General features: G+C 45.1%; 1 protein-coding gene and 1 pseudogene across 4 annotated transcripts in view; both read left to right on the plus strand.

Moving 5' to 3' along the window:
- The window catches only part of Oca2 (OCA2 melanosomal transmembrane protein), a 322,662-nt gene that overhangs the window by 36,561 nt on the left and 264,974 nt on the right, over window positions 1-21,127 (plus strand). The window contains exons 1-3 of one of the 4 annotated variants that reach the window (XM_087654839.1): window positions 2,162-2,695; window positions 17,090-17,185; window positions 19,378-19,566. In XM_087654839.1, the coding sequence (XP_087510965.1) occupies window positions 2,640-2,695; window positions 17,090-17,185; window positions 19,378-19,566 (341 nt within the window). In that variant the 5' untranslated portion in view covers window positions 2,162-2,639. 4 annotated transcript variants of the gene reach the window in all.
- Dnmt3a-ps3 (DNA methyltransferase 3 alpha, pseudogene 3) lies at window positions 250-10,922 on the plus strand (annotated as a pseudogene).

The raw sequence follows: 21,127 nt of genomic DNA on the forward strand, positions 1-21,127 counted from the left end.
GAATTGAAGACCCAGAAATGAACCCCACACCTATGGTCACTTGATTTTTGACAAAGGAGCCAAAACCATCCAATGGAAAAAAGATAGCATTTTCAGCAAATGGTGCTGGTTCAACTGGAGGTCAGCACATAGAAGAATGCAGATCAATCCATGATTATCACCCTGTACAAAGCTTAAGTCCAAGTGGATCAGAGACCTCCACATCAAACCAGATACACTCAAACTAATAGAAGAAAAATTGGGAAGCGAAGCTGTACTGAAGAGGGGCTGCACCTGGCCTGTGGGCTGAGAAGAAAGCCAAGGTGATTGCAGTAATGAATGCTGTGGAGGAAAACCAGGCCTCTGGGGGAGTCCCAGAAGATGGAGGAGGCCAGTCCTCCTGCAGTGCAGCAGCCCACAGACCCTGCATCTCCCACTGTGGCCACCATCCCTGAGCCAGTAGGGGCTGATGTTGGGGACAAGAATGCTACCAAGGCAGCTGATGACGAGCCCAAGAGTATGAGGATGGCCGGGGCTTTGGCATTGGAGAGCTGGGGGGGGGGGGGGGGGGACTCCGGGGCTTCTCCTGGTGGCCAGGCCGAATTGTGTCTTGGTAGATGGTAGGCAGGAGCCGAGCAGCCGAAGGCACTCGCTGGGTCATGAGATGGCCAGTTCTCAGTGGTGTGTGTCGAGAAGCTCATGCCCCTGAGGTCCTTCTGCAGTTCGTTCCACCAGGCCACCTACAACAAGCAGTCTATGTACCACAAAGCCATCTATGAAGTCCTCCAGGTGGCCAGCAGCCGTGAAGGAATGCTGTTCCCAGCGTGTCATGACAGCGATGAAAGTGACACTGGCAAGGCTGTGGAGGTGCAGAACAAGCAGATGATTGAGTGGGCCCTCGGCGGCTTCCAGCTCTCTAGTCCCAAGGGCTGGAGCCACCATAAGAGGAGAAGAATCCTTACAAGGAAGTTTACACAGATATGTGGGTGGAGCCTGAGGCAGCTGCTTATGCCCCACCGCCACCAGCCAAGAAACCCAGAAAGAGCACAACAGAGAAACCCAAGGTCAAGGAGATCATTGATTGATGAACGCTCGTGTATGAGGTGCGCCAGAAGTGCCAAAACATCGAGGATATTTGTATCTCATGTGGGAGCCTCAATGTCACCCTGGAGCACCCACTCTTCATTGGTGGAATGTGCCAGAACTGTAAGAACTGCTTCTTGGAGTGTGCTTACCAATACGATGACGATGGGTACCAGTCCTACTGTACCGTCTGCTGTGGGGGATGCGGAGTGCTCATGTGTGGGAACAACAACTGCTGCAGGCGCTTTTGTGTGGAGTGTGTGGATCTCTTGGTGGGGCCAGCGGCTGCCCAAGCAGCCATTAAGGAAGACCCCTGGAACTGCTACATGTGTGGGCACAAGGGCACGTATAGGCTGCTGGGGAGACGGGAGGACTGGCCTTCTCGACTCCAGATAGTCTTCGCCAATAACCACGACCAGGAATTTGACCCCCTGAAGGTTTACCCAACTGTGCCAGCTGAGAAGAGGAAGCCCATCCGGGTGCTATCTCTCTTTGATGGGATTGCTACAGGGCTCCTGGTGCTGAAGGACCTGGGCATCCAAGTGGACCGCTACATCGCCTCCGAGGTGAGTGAGGACTCCATCACAGTGGGCATGGTGCGCCACCAGGGAAAAATCATGTACGTCGGGGACGTCGGCAGCGTCACACAGAAGCATATCCAGGAGTGGGGCCCATTCGATCTGGTGATTGGGGGCAGTCCCTGCAATGACCTCTCCATCGTCAACCCTGCCCGCAAGGAACTGGCCGCCTCTTCTTTGAGTTCTACTGCCTCCTGCATGATGCGCGGCCCAGGGAGGGAGACGATCGTCCCTTCTGGCTCTTTGAGAATGTGGTGGCTGAAAAGAAAATTCTACGAATTCTAGGTTTAAAAATATAAAATTAAAAGAGTTAGCCCCAAAAGCCACAAACTCAGGGCTAAGCCCTGCCGCCAGGAATAGCAGGCCATAAAGATAAAGAAAAGGAATACAAGAACCAGCTCAGGCTATCGAGGACTGAGCCATAAACCATCCAAAGACATCCCCCCAGCTTACTCAGAGTCATACTTTAACCAGATGTCCTCCAGACCCTGATAAGCCCCTACTTGTGCTTTTCAGCCATTGTGTCCTACAGAGAGCATTCCAAGAAACCGGACAGCCCAAGCCTAACCAGAGGTGTTTCAAATACAAATGCTCCATCAATTTTGACAAACTTTTAAAAATAATGAGGACCTAAAGACCCTACCCTTCTCCTGATTTAGTAGCTCTGTTCCAGGAACCAGGGGGCCATAAAACCTTCTGGCGTCCCCTTATCTCCTGGAGCCATAAAACAATCTTGTAACTTGTGGTACATTCCCCTTTGACATCCCCCATCCCCTGGTGCTCACAGCCTCTGCCTTTAAATACTCTTTTTCCCAGCCTCTCGGGGCCGACACCTCTGTCTCCTGCGCGGGATACGTGTCGGCCCGGAGATCTCTGTAATAGGTCTCCGTAATAAACCTCGCCTTTGCTTATTACATCCAAAATGGTCTCTCTGTGTCTGGGGTCCGCGATTTCCCAAGACTTGAGTAAGGGTCTCTCTGCGTGGGATCTTTCATATTTATGGGGGCTCGTCCGGGATCTGCGCGACTACCCCAGACTCCGAAGACCCCTTGGAGGTGAGTTGGATGTTTGTCTGAGTGTTTCTGTGTGAGCGGCGCCGCAATTGTCAGTCTGTGTCTGTCTCTGTTTTGGTTCCGCCGTGTGTGTATATATGTGTGTCTTAGTACTGGTCAGTGTTAAGAGGGCAGATGGGTATTCCTGCCCTGTGGTAAGAGGGCAGATGGGTATTCCTGCCTTGTGCTGAGAGGGTGGATGTGTATTCCTGCCCTGTGCTAGGAGGGTGGATGTGTATTCCTGCCCTGTAGGAGAGTGGATGTGTATCCCCACTCAGTGCAGCTGCCTTTGTGGTCCGTGAGGACCCCCTGGCTGCGGAAGGGGGGACGCCCCGGGCCCGCAAGGCTGCAGCCCCTGGAAGACGTTCCACGGGCGGAGAACAGTCGGGAGAGCCCGGCTATGGACAGTCAGGAGGACCTGACTCTGGTTTTCTGGAACAAAGGAGATGGAATGCTCCTTTTACCTAGGCGGGAGTGGACGAGGAATCCCACTCCGTCAGAGGTCGAGTTCGGCTGCCTATTTAAATATAGGCACGGACAAGTGTGCTTGGTCGTTAGGACAAGAGGACACTCTGGAATCCTGTTGGGAGGTGGAATCAGATGGTCCATCTCATCCCAAAAGCAGCTAAGGTTAAGCTGCAGTTTGGGCCACGTACTGAAGGTACCAGACATCTGTGAAAGTTGGTTATAAGATGCTTTGTCTTGGTCTTGTTTGTCTGGCTTGTTTTCTGTGGTATTGTCGAGTGTCTTTTTGGCTTTTGTTTCGTTTTTGAATTTTGGACTGACGACTGTGTTTAAAATCTTGGACTGATGACTGTGTTTGAAATCATGAAACTGTTTGCTTTGTTCGTCAAAGAGTTTTACTTGGTCCTCTTGGTGCTTAAGTTAAGAGTTAAAAATAATTTGCTTGAGAGAAATTGTTTTCTGCCAGGGAGTTTTGTCTTTCTCTCCTGAGCCTCCTCCCCAAGGAGAGAGGCCCCTCCCTTTACTCCCCTTGATCAGCCTAGCTGCTGTTAACAGTTGTGTAAACAGACATTAACAAAAGCCTTGAGGAAGAAACCGCTCATAAATAAAAAAGTTCCCCAGATTAGGCCTCCGGTATGAAACAAGTATAGTGAGTAAGAAACTTAATTTTATAGACCACGCTCTAGTGGCGGTGTGTTGGTTGATAGCCAATGTTAAGTTTTTAAAACATAGTGTTTTATCTGTGCTTGTGCTCCCAACACACAGTAGGGGGGAGCGAAACTAGCTGTGGAGCTGCTGCAGCGAGCATGGAGACTTCTCAAGTCTCACCCAATTTTTCTGGCCCTTCAGGAGCTGTTTAAAAGGAAAAGGCTTAAGGTAAAAAGAAACACTATAGAAAGATTTCTTAGTGAATTACTACACCTTGGTTCGCGATCTCTGGGAATCTCACGGTGGACAGCTGAGATAAGCTAAAAAAAGATTTAAATTTTGCTTGGGAACAAAGAATCTTAAAGGTGGAGTTTCAGCCGGTATGGCACTTAGTGCGTAGCTGCCTAAAAGATCAGAAATGCTGTCAATAGGCTATAAAAAAAGGGGCAGGCTGTGTTAAAAATGCTACATAAAGAATAATCTAAAAAGGCTGAGAGTGAGGTGGGGGAGGACTCTAAGGAAAACAAGAACAAAAAAGGAATTTCTGCTTTTAGTGACCAGACCTTCAACTCTTTTGCTCACAGAAAGAGGGTGCTCATTAAGAGAAGTTCTTTAAGGAGCCTGCCTTATCTGCTGGCCCTATTCCAAGAGAGTAGCCAGTCTCCAGCATTAAATTACTTTTCTCACTGGTCATCATTAGCATGGAGAATGCCTTTGATCCTATCCCCACAGCAGCCAGTTCCTGCCCCTGTGGTCGAAATGTCCCAGGTTGGGGGACAGAGAAGCCCCTAAAATAGTTTCAAAGAATTTGCAACAAACTGTAAAGAACTTTGTTTTGTTTTGCCAGTTTAAATTTAGAATTCAGGCTTTGGCTGTGGCCGAGGTCAGGATTAATGTTTTCGTTTCCATGGGCCCTTAGCCCACTGAGACAGTTTGGTAAAGGACTACTACTACAGTCCTGATATTCAGAGACATGGAGAGAGCTATAGTTTTTTTTTATTAAAGGTTGGTACTATAGTATTAACAATCTCTTTATTAGATATAAGAGACAAGAAGCCCCAGGTGAACTGGTTACAATTCTTTTGTCAGCTGCTTAGTATCTAACACCCAGGTTCTACCGTCTCTCCATCCTTTTGTTATTAGTTCTTACTAGAAGCCTAGTGTCCTTCAGAGGCTGGGTTTATTGAGAGACAGAGCCACTGAGCTGGCACTAAAAGAAGGTACTCCTTAAGAGAAAATCTAAGTCAAGAGAGACAGCCGGTAACAGATAGGCTGCCCCTCTGCTCACTTTTCTGTTTCACAGACACAAGGTGTTTTTGTCCCAAGAAAGCCTCCTGGCTTAGCTGTGTGACTAAATGCTATTTGCCCTCTTCAGTGGACCTCTATTCTCGAGATTCCCTTGTTTTCTCACTATCCCATTTGAGATGCTTGTTAGTAACTGTTACAGGTCTTCTTTACCACCAAGGAAAGACAGAATCCTACTAGAGGCCAGAAAAAGTGTTCCAGAGATGGATGGAAGGCCCTCACTTCTGCCTGCTCTCTTCAGACGCCTGAAGGTAGGGAGTGCTCCAGGTCTGCCGCCAGACTCCAAGGGTGGGTCTCTGAGGGGCTGGAAAGTGCCCCACCAATCTGGCTAAGATAAGGAAAGGATATAAAGAGAATGTTACAGAAATTTAAAGGGTTAAGTTGCTGAGAGTTAGTACACGTTACAGAGAAAGAGGTAAAAAGAACAGAAAGCTAGAGAAAAAAAGAGACAAAAAAAAGAAGTTAGAGAGATAAAGAGAGATAAAAGATGAGAGAGGAACATATACTGGCCACAGTAGTTAGGGAACCTAGGAAGATAGTACCTGACAACAGAAGAGAATTCCTGACTAAAGATCAGTGTGCCTAATACGAAGAAAAAGGATATTGGGTCAGGGACTGCCCCAGAAAGAACAAGAGGGGACACTGGAGAGCCTCTTGGTGCTGGCTATACACAGAGATAGAAGGGAAGCCCGCCCAGTTGTTTTGTGGATACAGGGACCCAATGCTCTGTGCTCCTATGCCCCCCTGTGGGCCAATATCCAAAGACCTTGAGTGCAAGGAGCTACTGACAACGAACAATACTTATGGACTGCCCGAAGAACAGTGGACCTTGGCGTGGGCCGGGTAACCCACTAGTTCATAGTCATCCCTGACTGCCCCCATCCCTTGCTCATGAGAAAATTGCTCTCCAAATTGGCTTGCGTGGGCTGAAATGGCTGGATGAGGCCATGTGTATACATATCTATAGACTGTATGTGGAGCTTAAGACCTGTCTCAGTACACCAGTAACTGATGCTGGGAGTTGAATGGCTTAGTGCTTTTCTGCTTGGAACACACGGTTCCTGCCAGCCGGGCACTGACAATTATCACCCAATCCAGGACTTAAACTGTGATAGAGTGGCTGATAGAGTGGGACCACTAGTCAGCTGCCATGGACTAGATTCTCCACCGGTTGGGGACAATCTGGTCACCTTGCTGCCCAATCCGGACCTGGAGCCACCACAGCACGAGTGTCAAACACTGACAGAAGCACATGGGTGGAGGAAAGACCTCTGCGACTGGCTGATTGACCCCTGCTGAAAGCCGAGGACCTTGTCCACAGACGGGAACAGTTCTCTTCATGAATGAAGGTCAGAGACAAGTGGGTGCTGCCATGGTGGACAACACAATGTCATCTAGAATGGCTGAACCTCTACCCCCCCAGCACATCAGCGCCACAGATGCCTTTGCCATCTCTTGGATGCCCTGATGAAGCCAACAACTGTGAGTACTATTCATTGCCCAGGAAAACAGGAGAGAAGAGATTCAGTGACATGGGGCAGTGACAAAACAGATAAAGTGGCTCGGGAAATGGCTATACAGGAGCCTATCCTGGTTACAGGCCTACAAGAGACAGCCACTGAGAACTAGGATTAGACTAAGGGATGGCCTCACTTAGAAAAGGCCCAAATTGCTTAAAAGATAAAGGACAATGACACACTTGAGGGGAAGCTATATTCCCCAGAGAACAAAGAAAAGACTCACTTTGCCAAATAAAAAAATAGACTCATTTAAGAGATAAGAAGTTTGTCCAAATAGTTAAAATATATATAATAGACTTTAAGATTTTAGCCAAGAGAGACAATAAAAAAGTATAAAATACGTCAATAAATAAATGCTTAACAAACAAACAGGACAAAGAGACCTAGAGAGTTTAACAAAAAGTCGAAGTAAACTTCACTGAGATAAAACCAGAAAAATATAATCACAAATATATCCTAGTGCTTGTAGATACTTTTTCAAGAATAGATAGAAGCTTTCCTCACCAAACGAGAGACGGCCTCTACAATCATCAAGAAGATACTAGAAGAAATCTTCCCCAGGTCTGGAATGCCCAAGGTAATCTGGTCAGACAACGGCCCTACTTTCGTTGCCAAGGTAAGCCAGGGTGTGGCCAAGTATTTAGAGGTCGATTAGAAATTACATTGTATTTACAGACCTCAAAGTTCAGGACAGGTAAAATAAATAAGTAAAACTCTAAAAGAGACCCTAAACAAATTGACCATGGAGACTGGCACAGACTGGGTGACACTCCTTCCCTCTTGCTCTCTTCAGAGCAAGAAATACCCCTTCCAGACTCAGCTTTACCCCCTTTGAGATCTTATATGGGGCCTCAGCTCCCCTGATTGTATTAGATGATGTTACTGAACCAACATGTCATAGTGCCATAGTAATAATGATTTGTGTGCCAGGCTAAAAGACCTACAGGTGATACAGAAAGAAATCTGCTCACAGCTGACAGCAGCCTATGCCCCGGAGACCCCTGAGACATCCCATCAGTTCCAGGTCGGAAGCAGCTACACTGAGCCCAGACACTCGAGCCTCGCTGGAAAGGACCGTACCTGGTGCTGCTGACCACCCTGACAGCCGTCAATTCTCAGCCCTCACCAGCCGTGTACTTACTAGCTGTTAGGGCTGAGAGCTGGGACCTAGAGGGAAATTTAGTCACGTTTGTCCCGGGTTCCATCGAGATAGGTGTGGGGATAGGCTTGATTTCTATTACAAATGATGTAACATTACATATGTTAATACTCCTAACACTTCTTGGGACTGTGCCTCAGGGATCACAACCTATATAAGTTTAGAAGTTCTGAAAGACAGTCATGACCTTGATATATAGGTTCAGATAGTGTCCAGATAAAATCCTGACGCTAAAAACTTAATAAAAACAGAGTTGAGAATTACTTAGGGCTAAGGCTATCTAGGTGCTGCAAGGGCAGCACAAGGACATCTGCTGTTGCCCTACAATACAAGGCTTATAGAGAATTCAGAACTGCCATTGACTCAGATATAAAAAGAGTGAAAGACTTTTTAGCTGACCTCCAAAAATACCTAACCTCCCTCTCAGAGGTAGTCCTTCAAAATAAGAAAAGATTAGACCTGATATTCCTTAAAGAAGGAGCCTGTGTGCTACACTGAAAAAATGTTGCTTCTATACAGACCATTCAGGAGTAATTAAAGACTCCATAAATAAACTTAAAAAAAGGTTAGACAAAGACAGACAGAAAAACACACAAGAGATGGTTCGAGAGCTAGTTTAGTAGATCTCCCTAGATGACTACCCTACTCTCTGCTACAGCTGGGCCATTATTAATAATTTTCTTGGTTTTAGTTTTTGGCCCCTGCGTGACAAACAGGTTAATTGCTTTTGTTAAAAATTGAGTGGGTGCTGTGCGGTTGATGGTTGTGAGACAACAGTACCAGTCAGTTAGGACAACTGGTGAGACCAAATACGAGACTTGATATCAAAATTCTAAGATTAGAATTATTTAGTAGGAGAAGACGGGAATGAAAAGAAAATTCTACGAATTCTAGGTTTAAAAATATAAAATTAAAAGAGTTAGCCCCAAAAGCCACAAACTCAGGGCTAAGCCCTGCCGCCAGGAATAGCAGGCCATAAAGATAAAGAAAAGGAATACAAGAACCAGCTCAGGCTATCGAGGACTGAGCCATAAACCATCCAAAGACATCCCCCCAGCTTACTCAGAGTCATACTTTAACCAGATGTCCTCCAGACCCTGATAAGCCCCTATTTGTGCTTTTCAGCCATTGTGTCCTACAGAGAGCATTCCAAGAAACCGGACAGCCCAAGCCTAACCAGAGGTGTTTCAAATACAAATGCTCCATCAATTTTGACAAACTTTTAAAAATAATGAGGACCTAAAGACCCTACCCTTCTCCTGATTTAGTAGCTCTGTTCCAGGAACCAGGGGGCCATAAAACCTTCTGGCGTCCCCTTATCTCCTGGAGCCATAAAACAATCTTGTAACTTGTGGTACATTCCCCTTTGACATCCCCCATCCCCTGGTGCTCACAGCCTCTGCCTTTAAATACTCTTTTTCCCAGCCTCTCGGGGCCGACACCTCTGTCTCCTGCGCGGGATACGTGTCGGCCCGGAGATCTCTGTAATAGGTCTCCGTAATAAACCTCGCCTTTGCTTATTACATCCAAAATGGTCTCTCTGTGTCTGGGGTCCGCGATTTCCCAAGACTTGAGTAAGGGTCTCTCTGCGTGGGATCTTTCAGTGGCCATGGGCGTTAATGACAAGAGGGACATCTCGCGATTTCTTGAGTCTAACCCCGTGATGATCGACGCCAAAGAAGTGTCTGCTGCACACAGGGCCCGTTACTTCTGGGGTAACCTTCCTGGCATGAACAGGCCATTGGCATTCACTGTGAATGATAAGCTGGAGCTGCAAGAGTGTCTGGAACACGGCCAAGTTCAGCAAAGTGAGGACCATTACCACCAGGTCAAACTCCATAAAGCAGGGCAAAGACCAGCATTTCCCTGTCTTCATGAATGAGAAGGAAGACATCCTCTGGTGCACTGAAGTGGAAAGGGTGTTTGGCTTCCCTGTCCACTACACAGACGTCTCCAACATGAGCCGCTTGGCGAGGCAGAGACTGCTAAGCCGATTGTGGAGCTTACCAGTCACCCGCAACCTTTTCGCCCCGCTGAAGGAATATTTTGCTTGTGTGTAAGGGACATGGGGGCAAACTGAAGTAGTGATGATAACCAAGTTAAACAAACAAAAAAACAAAACACAATAAAACACCAAGAACGAGAGGACGGAAAGAAGTTCAGCACCCAGAAGAGAAAAAGGAATTTAATGCAAACCACAGAGGAGGAAATGCCGGAGGGCTTGGCTGTGCAAAAGGGTTGGACATCATCTCTTGAGTTTTCAATGTTCATCTTCAGTCCTAACTAAAAAGCAGGATAGGCCCCTCCCCTTCCTCCCCTCCGGTCCTAGGAGGTGAACCTTTTGTTTTCTACTCTTTTTTTCAGAGGGGTTTCTGTTTGTTTGGGTTTTTGTTTCTTGCTGTGACTGAAACAAGAGAGTTAATTGCAGCAATATCAGTAACAACAAAAAGTAGTAATGCCTTGGAGAGGAAAGGGAGAGAGGGAAAATTCTATAAAAACTTAAAATATTGTTTTTTTTCCCTTTTCTATATATCTCTTTGGTTGTCTCTAGCCTGGTCAGATAGGAGCACAAACAGGAACAGAATAGAGACCTTCGGAGGCAGAGTCTCCTCTTGCAGACCCGGAGCAGTCTCAACAGCACTATCCCTGATCATGCAGAACAGAACCCAACTAGCAGCAGGGCGCTGAGAACACCACACCAGACACTTTTCTACAGTATTTCAGGTGCCTACCACACAGGAAACCTTGAAGAAAACCAGTTTCTAGAAGCCGCTTGTTTACAGTTTATATATATATATATATATATATATATATATATATATATATATATATATGATAGATATGATTTGCCTAGCTTCTCTTGCCAAAAGCGGGGCTCAGCTGAGGTGGTTGGAACCTGGGGAAGCAGAGTGTGGAATTTATCCATACTCGTGTGCAATAACCTTTGAATATGAATCTAAAATGACTGCCTCAGAAAAATGGCTTAAAAAAAAAACCAAACAAACGTTGTCCCCAATTTTGAATCTGTCAGCCACATTGAAGGCCCCCTCATGGGATAAGAAATAATCCAGAGTGAGGGAAAGTGACCCGCCATTAACCCCACCTGGAGCAAATAAAAAAACATGCAAAACGTAAAAAAAAAAAAAGTGGGGAAGCATCTCGAACACATGGGCACTGGAGAAAATTTCCTGAACAAAACACCAATGGTTTATGCTCTAAGATCAAAAATCGACAAATGGGATCTCATAAAACTACAAAGGACACTGTTGTTAGGACAAAACAACAACCAACAGATTGGGGAAAGATCTTTACCAATCCTACAACTGATAGAGGGCTTGTATCCAAAATATACAAAGAACTCAAGAAGTTAGAACTCAGGGAGACAAATAACCCTATTTAAAAAATGGGGTTCAGAGCTAAACAAATAATTCACAGCTGAGGAATGTGGAGAAAGAGGAACATTCCTTCACTGTTGGTGGGATTGCAGACTGGTACAACCATTCTGGAAATCAGTCTGGAGGTTCCTCAGAAAATTGGACATTGAACTACCTGAGGACCCAACTATACCTCTCTTGGGCATATACCCAAAAGATGCCCCAACATATAACAAAGACATGTGACCCACTATGTTCATCGCAGCCTTATTTATAATAGCCAGAAGCTGGAAAGAACCCAGATGCCCTTCAACAGAGGAATGAATACAGAAAATGTGGTACGTCTACACAATGGAATATTACTCAGCTATCAAAAACAATGACTTTATGAAATTCATAGGCAAATGGATGGAACTGGAAAATATCATCCTGAGTGAGCTAACCCAATCACAGAAAAACAAACATGGTATGCACTCATTGATAAGTGGCTATTAGCCCAAATGCCATAATTACCCTAGATACACAGCATGAAACTCAAGACGGATGATCAAAATGTGAATGCTTCACTCCTTCTTTAAAAGGGGAACAAGAATACCCTTGGCAGGGAATAGGGAGGCAAAGTTTAGAACAGAGGCAGAAGGAACACCCATTCAGAGCCTGCCCCACATGTGGCCCATACTTATACAGCCACCCAATTAGATAAGATGGATGAAGCAAAGAAGTGCAGGCTGACAGGAACCGGATGTAGAACTCTCCTGAGAGACACAGCCAGAATACAGCAAATACAGAGGCGAATGCCAGCAGCAAACCACTGAACTGAGAACAGGACCCTGTTGAAGGAATTAGAGAAAGGACTGAAAGAACTTGAAGGGGCTCGAGACCCCTTATGAACAACAATGCCAAACAACCAGAGCTTCCAGGGACTAAGCCACTACCCAACGACTATACATGGACTGACCCTGGGCTTCAACCTCATAGGTAGCAATGAATATCCTAGTAAGAGCACCAGTGGAAGTGGAAGCCCTTGGTCCTGCTAAGGGTGAACCACCAGTGAAAGTGATTGTTGTGGGGAGGGTGGTGATGGGGGGAGGATGGGGAGGGGAACACCGTTAGAGAAGGGGAGGGGGAGGGGTTAGGGGGATGTTGGTCCAGAAACCGGGAGGGGGAATAACAATCGAAATGTAAATAAGAAATACTCAAGTTAATAAAGATGGGAAAAAAAGAAAAAAATGGGGTTCAGAGCTGAACAAAGAATTCACAGCTGATGAATGTCGAATGGCTGAGAAGCACCTAAAGAAATGTTCAACATCTTTAGTCATAAGGGAAATGAAAGTCAAAACAACCCTGAGATTCTACCTCACACCAGTGAGAATGGCTAAGATCAAAAACTCTGGCAACAGCAGATGCTGGCGAGGATGTGGAGAAAGAGGAACACTCCTCCATTGTTGGTGGGATTGCAGACTGGTACAACCATTCTGGAAATCAGTCTGGAAGTTCCTCAGAAAATTGGACATTGCACTACCTGAGGACCCAGCTATACCTCTCCTGGGCATATACTCAAAAGATGCTCCAACATACAGCAAAGACACATGCTCCACTATGTTCATAGCAGCCTTATTTATAATAGCCAGAGGCTGGAAACAACCCAGATGTCCTTGAACAGAGGAATGGATAAAGAAAATGAGGTACATCTACACAATGGAGCACTACTCAGCTATTAAAAATAATGACTTCATGAAATTCAAAGGCAAGTGGATGGACCTAGAAAATATCATCCAGAGTGAGGTAACCCAGTCACAAAAATCCACACTTGGTATGCACTCACCCAAGTGTGAGATTAGCCTAAAAGCTCGAATTACTCAAGATATAATCCATAGACCCCATGAAGCTCAAGAAGAAGGCCAACCAAAATGCAGATGCTTCAGTCCTTCTTAAGAGGGGGAACAAAAATATTCATAGGAGGAGATATGAGACAAAGTTTGGAGCAGAGACTGAAGGAACAGCCATTCAGAGCCGGCCCCATCTGGGGATCAAGCCCATTTACATATAGCCACCAAACCCAGACAATATTGCTGATGCCAAGAAGTGCGTGCTGACAGGAGCCTGATATAACTGTCTCCTGAGAGGCCCTACCAGAGCCTGACAAATACAGAGGTGAATGCTCGCAGCCAACCATTGAACATGGGGTCCCCATTGGAAGAGTTAGAGAAATGATTGAAGGAGTTGAAGGGGCTTACAACCCCGTAAGAACAACAATACCAACCAACCAGATCTCCCAGGGACTAAACCACCATCCAAAGAATACATATGGACATGGCTCCAGCTGCATATGTAACAGAGGATGGCCTTGTTGGCACCAATGGGAGGAGAAGCCCTTGGTCATGCCAAGGCTGGACTCCCCAGTGTAGGAGAATGTCAGGGCAGGGATGGAGGAAGCGGTGGGTGGTTGGGTGGGGGAACACCCTCTTAGAAGAAGGGGAGGGAGGATGGGATGGGGGTTTATGGAGGGGAAACCAGGAAAGGGGATAACATTTGCAATGTAAATGAAAAATATCCAACAAAAATAATACAAATAATATATAAGACTTGGGACAGAAGTAGCCTGCATGAGTAGGTGATAATACTATGGTCAGGAGGCATGGGTTATTACATGAAAATTTCAGTGTCAGTGTCAGTCAGAGGATACCTCCCTTTGAGTTATTGGCCAGGGTGGCCCTTGGAGGCACACAAAATAACACAGGCTATTGATGTTGTTCTGGGTTGCCCGCTAGATTGGTAAGACTCTATCGTTGAAGACACCATGTTCTTTGGAAGCAGGTCACAGAGAATCAGCCATGGCTGAACAGGGAACCATGTCCATGCTCACTGGCTTATACAGTGGCAGAAGGTGCTAAGCAGAATTGCTGGGGCAGAAAAGACATCCACAGTTTCAACTGGCACTGGATCTTGCATGTTATGATACTGAATTTCTTTGAAAACTTTGTCCAATATTGCAAAGTGGCACATCTATTATAGGATTAATCAACTGCTTTCCAGTTAGACCCGAGGCCTGCTTCATAGGAGAGATTGCATACCTTGTACTAAACCTGTTCAAAAGTTCATGACTGGGAGAGCAGAGGCCCTGGACGGGAGTACACATCGTTGTTATGGTAACTGGTCCAGTTGTAAACTACCTGCTAAATACTTATATCCACAGTTAGATCTGCGTTGCTCTCAACTTTGGTCAGAGAAGCTTCTTTTTACAGTGGGCAGTGGTTTACGCAGAGAATCATAACTGGTCAAAGTGTAAAGCATAAGTAGCTGTGAATGTTTATCTGTGGTGATCTATTTAAATTAACTTCTTCCCTCTCATCCATGGCTCTGAGAACATCTGCAGACGACTGGGTGGTATGAATATGAGTGCAGGTTGGATGGAGAGGAGAGCGGTGAAAGCTGATTTCTGGTCATGACATGGCTGTTGTACAGATCAGCTCAGTGGCTGTGGTCCCCTGCCTTAGAGCTGTACAATATCAGGGTGGTCAAAATTCCAGCATGGATGGTGGAGGGGCCCCTGAGGACCCACTCTTGGCTAGTTGGTGCTTGATGGTTGCTGAGAGAATGGATGGCCCTACACTCGTACAAATAAAGATAGCAGTCACTGGATGCAGGAGCTTATGAATAACATAAGCAAAAAGAGGTCAGGAAGATAGAAATCTCCTCTCTATCTAGTGAGGTGAAAGCTCTGGAGCAGTTCTCAACCTGTGGGTCGTGGCTCCTTTGGCAAACCTCTGTCTCCAAAAATATTTACATTACATTTCATAACAGTAGTCAAAGTACAGCTATGAGGTGGCAAGGAAAATAATTTTATGGTTGCGAGTCACCACAATACAAAAAAAATAAAACTGTATAAAAGGGTCACAGTATAGGTAGTAATACTGCTGTAGAGGAAGCTGGAGTGAGGTAGTATGAATACATATCTCAGAATCCATTGCACAAAGATGTACAATTTCAAAAATAAAGTATTTTTTAGAAAAGACTTAGAGGTAATAATATTACAACTGTACACATTCTAGGTTATCCTATTTAAAAAAAGACCAAAAAGTTTTAAAAAATGTTAACAGTAAGGATCTCTGAATCCTAAAATTATGTACAATTGTTTAAATTGTTATCATCATCTCTAATTTTCTCAAAATTAGTATAGGCACGTGCACTTATATCTCATTATTTCTGAGAAAACAAAAACATGTGTGCATGTATGTAAATGTGTGCATGTGTGTGTATATATATGTCTGTGTGTATGTGTACTTGTATGTGTGTGCATATATATATATACACACATGTGTGTTTCTCTTCACATGATTGAAAAATCAGAAGCAGAGAGTAGTTGAATTATTATGAACAAGGTCCTTGCCACAGTCATCTTTCCCAGAAGTCCTATGTAAACACTCAGGCTGCAACAGAGACCAGCTTGATATTAAGTGCCACACTGGGACACTTCTATAAATGCACTAGAAGACCTTGTGAGTCAGTTATGGGAGATGGGGGAGTCAACCCATCTAATGGTTCAAGCCAGTTTGAACTGCAAAAGCATGCTAATTGTTAAATGTCTCAGGCAGAATTTTTTATACTTTCCCTTATTTTAAAACATTTATTTAGTTTTATGGTGTTTTGTCAGCATATTTGTCTGTGAACCACATGCATCCCTTGTACTCTCCAAGGTCAGAAGAGGGCACTGGATTTTCTAAGACTGGAGTTGCAGGTGGTTATGAACTGCCATGTAGGTGTTGGGAAAGTAACCTGGGTCCTCTGGAAGAGCAGTAATTGTTCTTAACCTCTGAGCCATCTTTCCTTTCCTTTTTGGTGTGCCTAAGTCAAGATCTCTATGCGATATTTCTTCTATCCTGACATGTTCCCTTGTTTTTAACAGCTTCTTTGAATAGGGTTCTTGGGCACTTCTGTTCTATAGGAAATGCTGCAGAGTATGCTCAGAAGTCACACATTTGTTCTAGGTAGACCCCTTTCTGATTCTTCAGATATAGAGTTGTGGTTAGACACAGACAAGAGCCTGATTTCAGTTATGCAGAAGACGAGAAAGCTTCATTCTCCATGTCTCAGGTAAACACACAAGAGAAAGCAAATGGAATTGTTTTTCTTCAATCCATTCCTTGTCCTTTGCTCATTTCTAATCTGGAAGAGTTGCTCTTATTCCTCTGGATAAATGGTTCATGATGGCCATAGCACATCTGCATGATATGGGCTCTGCAAGAGAGCTAGTACCCTGGTGTAGAAGGTAATTAAGTAGGAGAATGGCTTCTTTAACCTCTGGTGGAAATTCCTTTCCCCTTATGTGTACACACTCTGCAGTGTTTGGTTTGAGTGATACCTTGATGGTGACCTTTCCTCCACTGGACAGGTGAGCCTAGCAAGAGGGCCTCCTATCCAGGGCAAACTTTTGTTCTGCTTCAACTGTGACTAATGTGCTCTGTCTCCTGACAGCAGTTCTTCTGATTGCCATCTCACTCTGACCCGTTTGCCCTGACTTCTGACGCTTGTTCTTCTGATGAGAGCTACAAGGACATGTCCCAAGACATACCCTTATCTCAGGAGACAGAATTTTCTACATATAAAAAGACCCATCAGACCTTAATGGTTTTATTGATGGAAAGTGCTGCATGGAAATACTAAGGTGGCCACTGGGTCATCTGCTAAAGTGAGCACCAAAGTTTCAGCCCATAACAGATGGCCTTTCATCCAGGAAACTGCTTTGTACTTTTGTTCTGCTTCAGGCTGAAAAGGAGAGTTCTATAGCCATCTCTTCTAAGTTCCAGGTTTTACTGCTCAGAGAGAACTCTGGCTGTTCAGGTCTCACTTATGTCTGAACCAAGCAGTCTCTTACACAAATATCAGTCCACCTTGGTGATTCTGCTTCCTTCCCTGTCTTTCCCAGGACTCATTCGCCTTTGTCTCAGTTCAGCTCCAGCTTAAAAGACCTTTCTTTTAAGGAAGACACTCCTCTGCTGTGGAATTCCCCACAAAAGAAAAGGTGAGTTTCTTTCCTTTTTAATTACATTAATAACTTCCTGGGAAATATTCTTCCTTGAGAGTCTATTACAGCAAATACTCATGACTTGGGATTGTATTCTGTTGCTTGCGAAGATGCTTTGGGCATAACCCTGGAATGATGACCTTGCAAATGTGTGCACCCATGCATGTATACAATTCTGACAGGCTGTCTCATTGACCCAGAGGCTTAACCCTTATCCACCAGAATATAACTTAATTCTCTTACTCCTCTCTGGGAAGCAGCTGAAAGCAAGCACCCACACATGTATTTCTTATTTTTCTTGGATTACTTGGTCAACTATTAAGAGATGACACATTTGGGCTGGAGAGATAGCTCAGCAGTTAAGAGCACTGACTGCTCTTCCAGAGGTCCTGAGTTCAAATCCCAGCAACCACATGGTGGCTCCTAACCATCTGTAATGAGGTCTGATGCCCTCTTCTGGTGTGTCTGATGACAGCCACAATGTACTCATATATACAATAAATAAATTAAAAAAAAAAAGAGATGACACATTTTCCATGTGCAATTCACCACAAAGCAGCAATGTACAAGCATTTGTCTTGGGCAGAGACATGGCTTGGATATTGGCGTGGCTCATGGTGGAGGCCAGAGCAAGCTAAAAGCCAAAACCTCAAGGCAAATTTGCTTACATTATATTCATTATATTCTCCCTTTCTTCTTCTGCATGAAGTGAATTAAGATATTGGCTGTAGGCTTACCTGACAATCAACCCTGTGAATTCCAATTGATGCAATTATGACACAAATGTCATAGGCTAACAGTAGCTTTATGATTAAATTTGAGGCCTTCTCCACAGGAAAGGACTCATACCAGGTACCATAAACCTGACCAAGACCCTGTGGTTGGGGTAGGCATGCGTACCCCACCCCTGTCATTTTGCTAAATAAAAATGGACATAGCTTCCAACTGTCTCCTAAATACTTACGCAGCTTTCATTTCAGAGCACTCAGGACAACGACACTGGGCTGGAGAGTGCTCCATCCTAGAACTAGCACGACAGTCACTCACCGTGGGCTGTTTCAGCTTCAGCTCTCCAGTTGTGCTCGCACAATTCAAGCCTCCCGAGCAGATGGGTAGAATCCATTTCTACTCCATAGAAAGCTCCAATGAATAGCACGACTGTACACTGTGCAGACAGCAGCATGCTTCTTAGAGAAAGCAGTTTCTTAGCTCCCGTCCTGCTGTGGTTGTGGGTTTTTCCAACAGACAAAAGGAAGGTGATAGTATTTTTCAAACATGGGCATTTTCCAGTCACAAATTAATTGAAAAGATAACTATTTCCAAAACCACTTATCTTGGCCACAACATTGTGCTTAAACCAACTTAGTTTCTATCTCTAGGTTTTTCCTTAAGAAGAAGATAATTTTTTTTTAATGTGAAAAAGTCTTCAAACTGTGATAAGTGTTGATTCACGTTGCCTGACTAAAAGAACATGTGACACCAGATCTCAGCTATGGTCAATACTAAGGTCATCACCACACGGAGTTGGTCTAGCTAGAGAGCGAGTGCTCATGAACATCAAAGAGAAGGACACAAAGGAAGGCACATGCACTGGTTTGAGCCAGAAGCAGCTGTGTTAGCACATTAGATAAATTCCTAAGCCCCTTTTCCTGCAGGGCTCTACCATTCATTCTGAAACTGAGTGGCCCTACAAAATTTGAGTTGAATGTCTTCAAGAAAGAGACATTGCTGGAAGTATGAGGCAGTGCCAGGATGCCTATGGTCCTGTCTCATTGCCGTGACCAAATGCTTGACAAAGCAGCTTAAGGAAGCAAGGGGCCATTTTGACTCACTGTGCAGTTTATCATGGTGGTAAAATTACAGCAACAGGAGTGTCAGGTGGCTGGTCACATTGCACCTGCAGACAAAAAGCAGAGAGAGGTAAAAGCTGTTGCTTAGCCAGCTTTTTACTTTTTATTTTGTTGGGGATCCCAATCCCCAACAAATGGTGCTACCCATATTTGGGTGGCCCTTTCCAGCTTAATTAACCAGATCGAAAACCTGCCTTGTAGACATGCCCAGGGATTTGTCTCCTAGGTAACACTGACAATAAGTATCAAGTCCCACAACCTTTGAAAGACCAGCGCTGTTTTTGAGGGAGATACCACTTCAGGAAATATAAACACAGCTTTTTCTTTTTTTCTTTCCAGGTCTCAGTTTATGCCTGTTCATCACCCAGAATTCATAGCTACTGAAGATTCATGGGAAAGCGGCCTGACTGTCTGGGAGCAAAAATGCATGCTGGGTAAAGAAGTTGCAGATTTGTCTGCATTGGCCTCCTCAGAGAAAGGGGATCTTGCAGGCGGTGTCCACCTTAGAGCCCAGGTCTCCAAGCTTGGGTAGGTGGATGTGGAGAGACAGCTCTGGCAGTAGATAAGTGGCTGCATGCAGCTTTCTGTTTGCCCTGAGGCTTGCCCATACCTCACTCTTCCAAAAACCCAAGGTTTAAGGGAAGATGAACTTTTCCTGTTTAGTCAGGATACATTAGTTTTTTTCAGTATTATCTATTCTTTCCCTAGGCTATGGGAGACACATAGGCCAGCCCTGCAAAATCAGCAGGGTACTGACCAAGTCACAAGGAAACCTGATGAAAAACCCAAGTGAGCTTCATTTCCTATTCATCCCTTCCTGTTTATGAGGCTGGCCAGCATCTTCTTGACAAATACAATAATTGGGTTTAGGGATCCCTGTGGTGTTTTCAAATTTATTGTCTTGTAGAATTCAGTGTCCTCCTGTGTGGTAACAAGTGAGAGCCTTAGGCTTCTAGGGCACGAATGGAGGGATGTGTGTGGGAGGGCTAAGAGGATTTTCTGGCCTCTGGTGCTGCCCACAGAGTGTCTGTATTTTACATAGTTTATCCACTGCACTTCCTTATTCAGGGGTGGGGAGTTCTCCTTAGGTCAACATGTTTGAAAGCCCATCTCCAAGGAAAGACCATGGCTCGGGAGCTAAAGCCAATAGACCCCATTTAAGACTTGAAGCAGCTGGGTAACTATGATAGGGCTGTGCATGGCTGTGCAGTTATCTCCTGTGACATGACATCATTTTCCTCCACTGCCTTCTGTGGGCTTCTTCAAAGATAATGTGTATGGCCAAGATGCGATGAAACTGCCCAGTGTTGGTGATGTTGTGTTACTGTGTTTGCTGGTTGGTCTTTTCTGAAGACACTGGAAAGGTTGGTGGACTCAGTTTTAGGCCCCAAGTCTATTTATCTACGCTCATAGAGGTCCAGTGCCAAGTCATTACCAAGTCAGCCTATTGGTCTCCGAACGCTCGTGGCAGTTATGTGGGGGAATAGTGGCTGGGATCCTTTCATCTTGACCATGTTTCTTTCTAACCTGTTTCCTAATCATCGGCAGCTTCTTCACCATGACTGCTCTCGGTGCTTCTCTTAGTCATAATGGACCTTTGGTTCACAGATCTGTTCTGAAATTTTACAAATCATGCAATCATGTTTGGAGATCTGGCCACAGGGTCACTGGAGGAGAGGGTTGAAGCCAGTCACTCACTGTGTATATAACTCTGTGTAACAGAGCAGTGACTGCAATAGGCTCACTCTTGGGGTTAAACACAATCAGGAGATAAGAGGGTAGAGTGGCTTAGTACTTGGCAACACATAGGAGGACGCTGATCGATTCTCAAGCAGCGTCTCAAGTAAACCCAACAAGGGGCTTCATCAAGGGAACAGTAGCGCTTTCATCAAGTAAGACTCATCTTACAAGTGTCCCTGGGCTGGAGGTTCTTCAGCAGGCAGGCACTTTGTTATAGGGAGCCCGTCAGAGATGACCACTGAGGTATAGCTTATAGCTAATTGTGAGTCTTTATTCTAGCCAGTTGCGACCAAGCAAGTACTTTAAGGACACACACAGCCCTGAGTGTCTAGAACAGGAGGTTTTTGAA

This window comes from Rattus norvegicus, chromosome 1 (genome assembly GCF_021556685.1).
Source record: "Rattus norvegicus strain SHRSP/BbbUtx chromosome 1, alternate assembly SHRSP_T2T, whole genome shotgun sequence".
Taxonomy (NCBI): domain Eukaryota; kingdom Metazoa; phylum Chordata; class Mammalia; order Rodentia; family Muridae; genus Rattus; species Rattus norvegicus.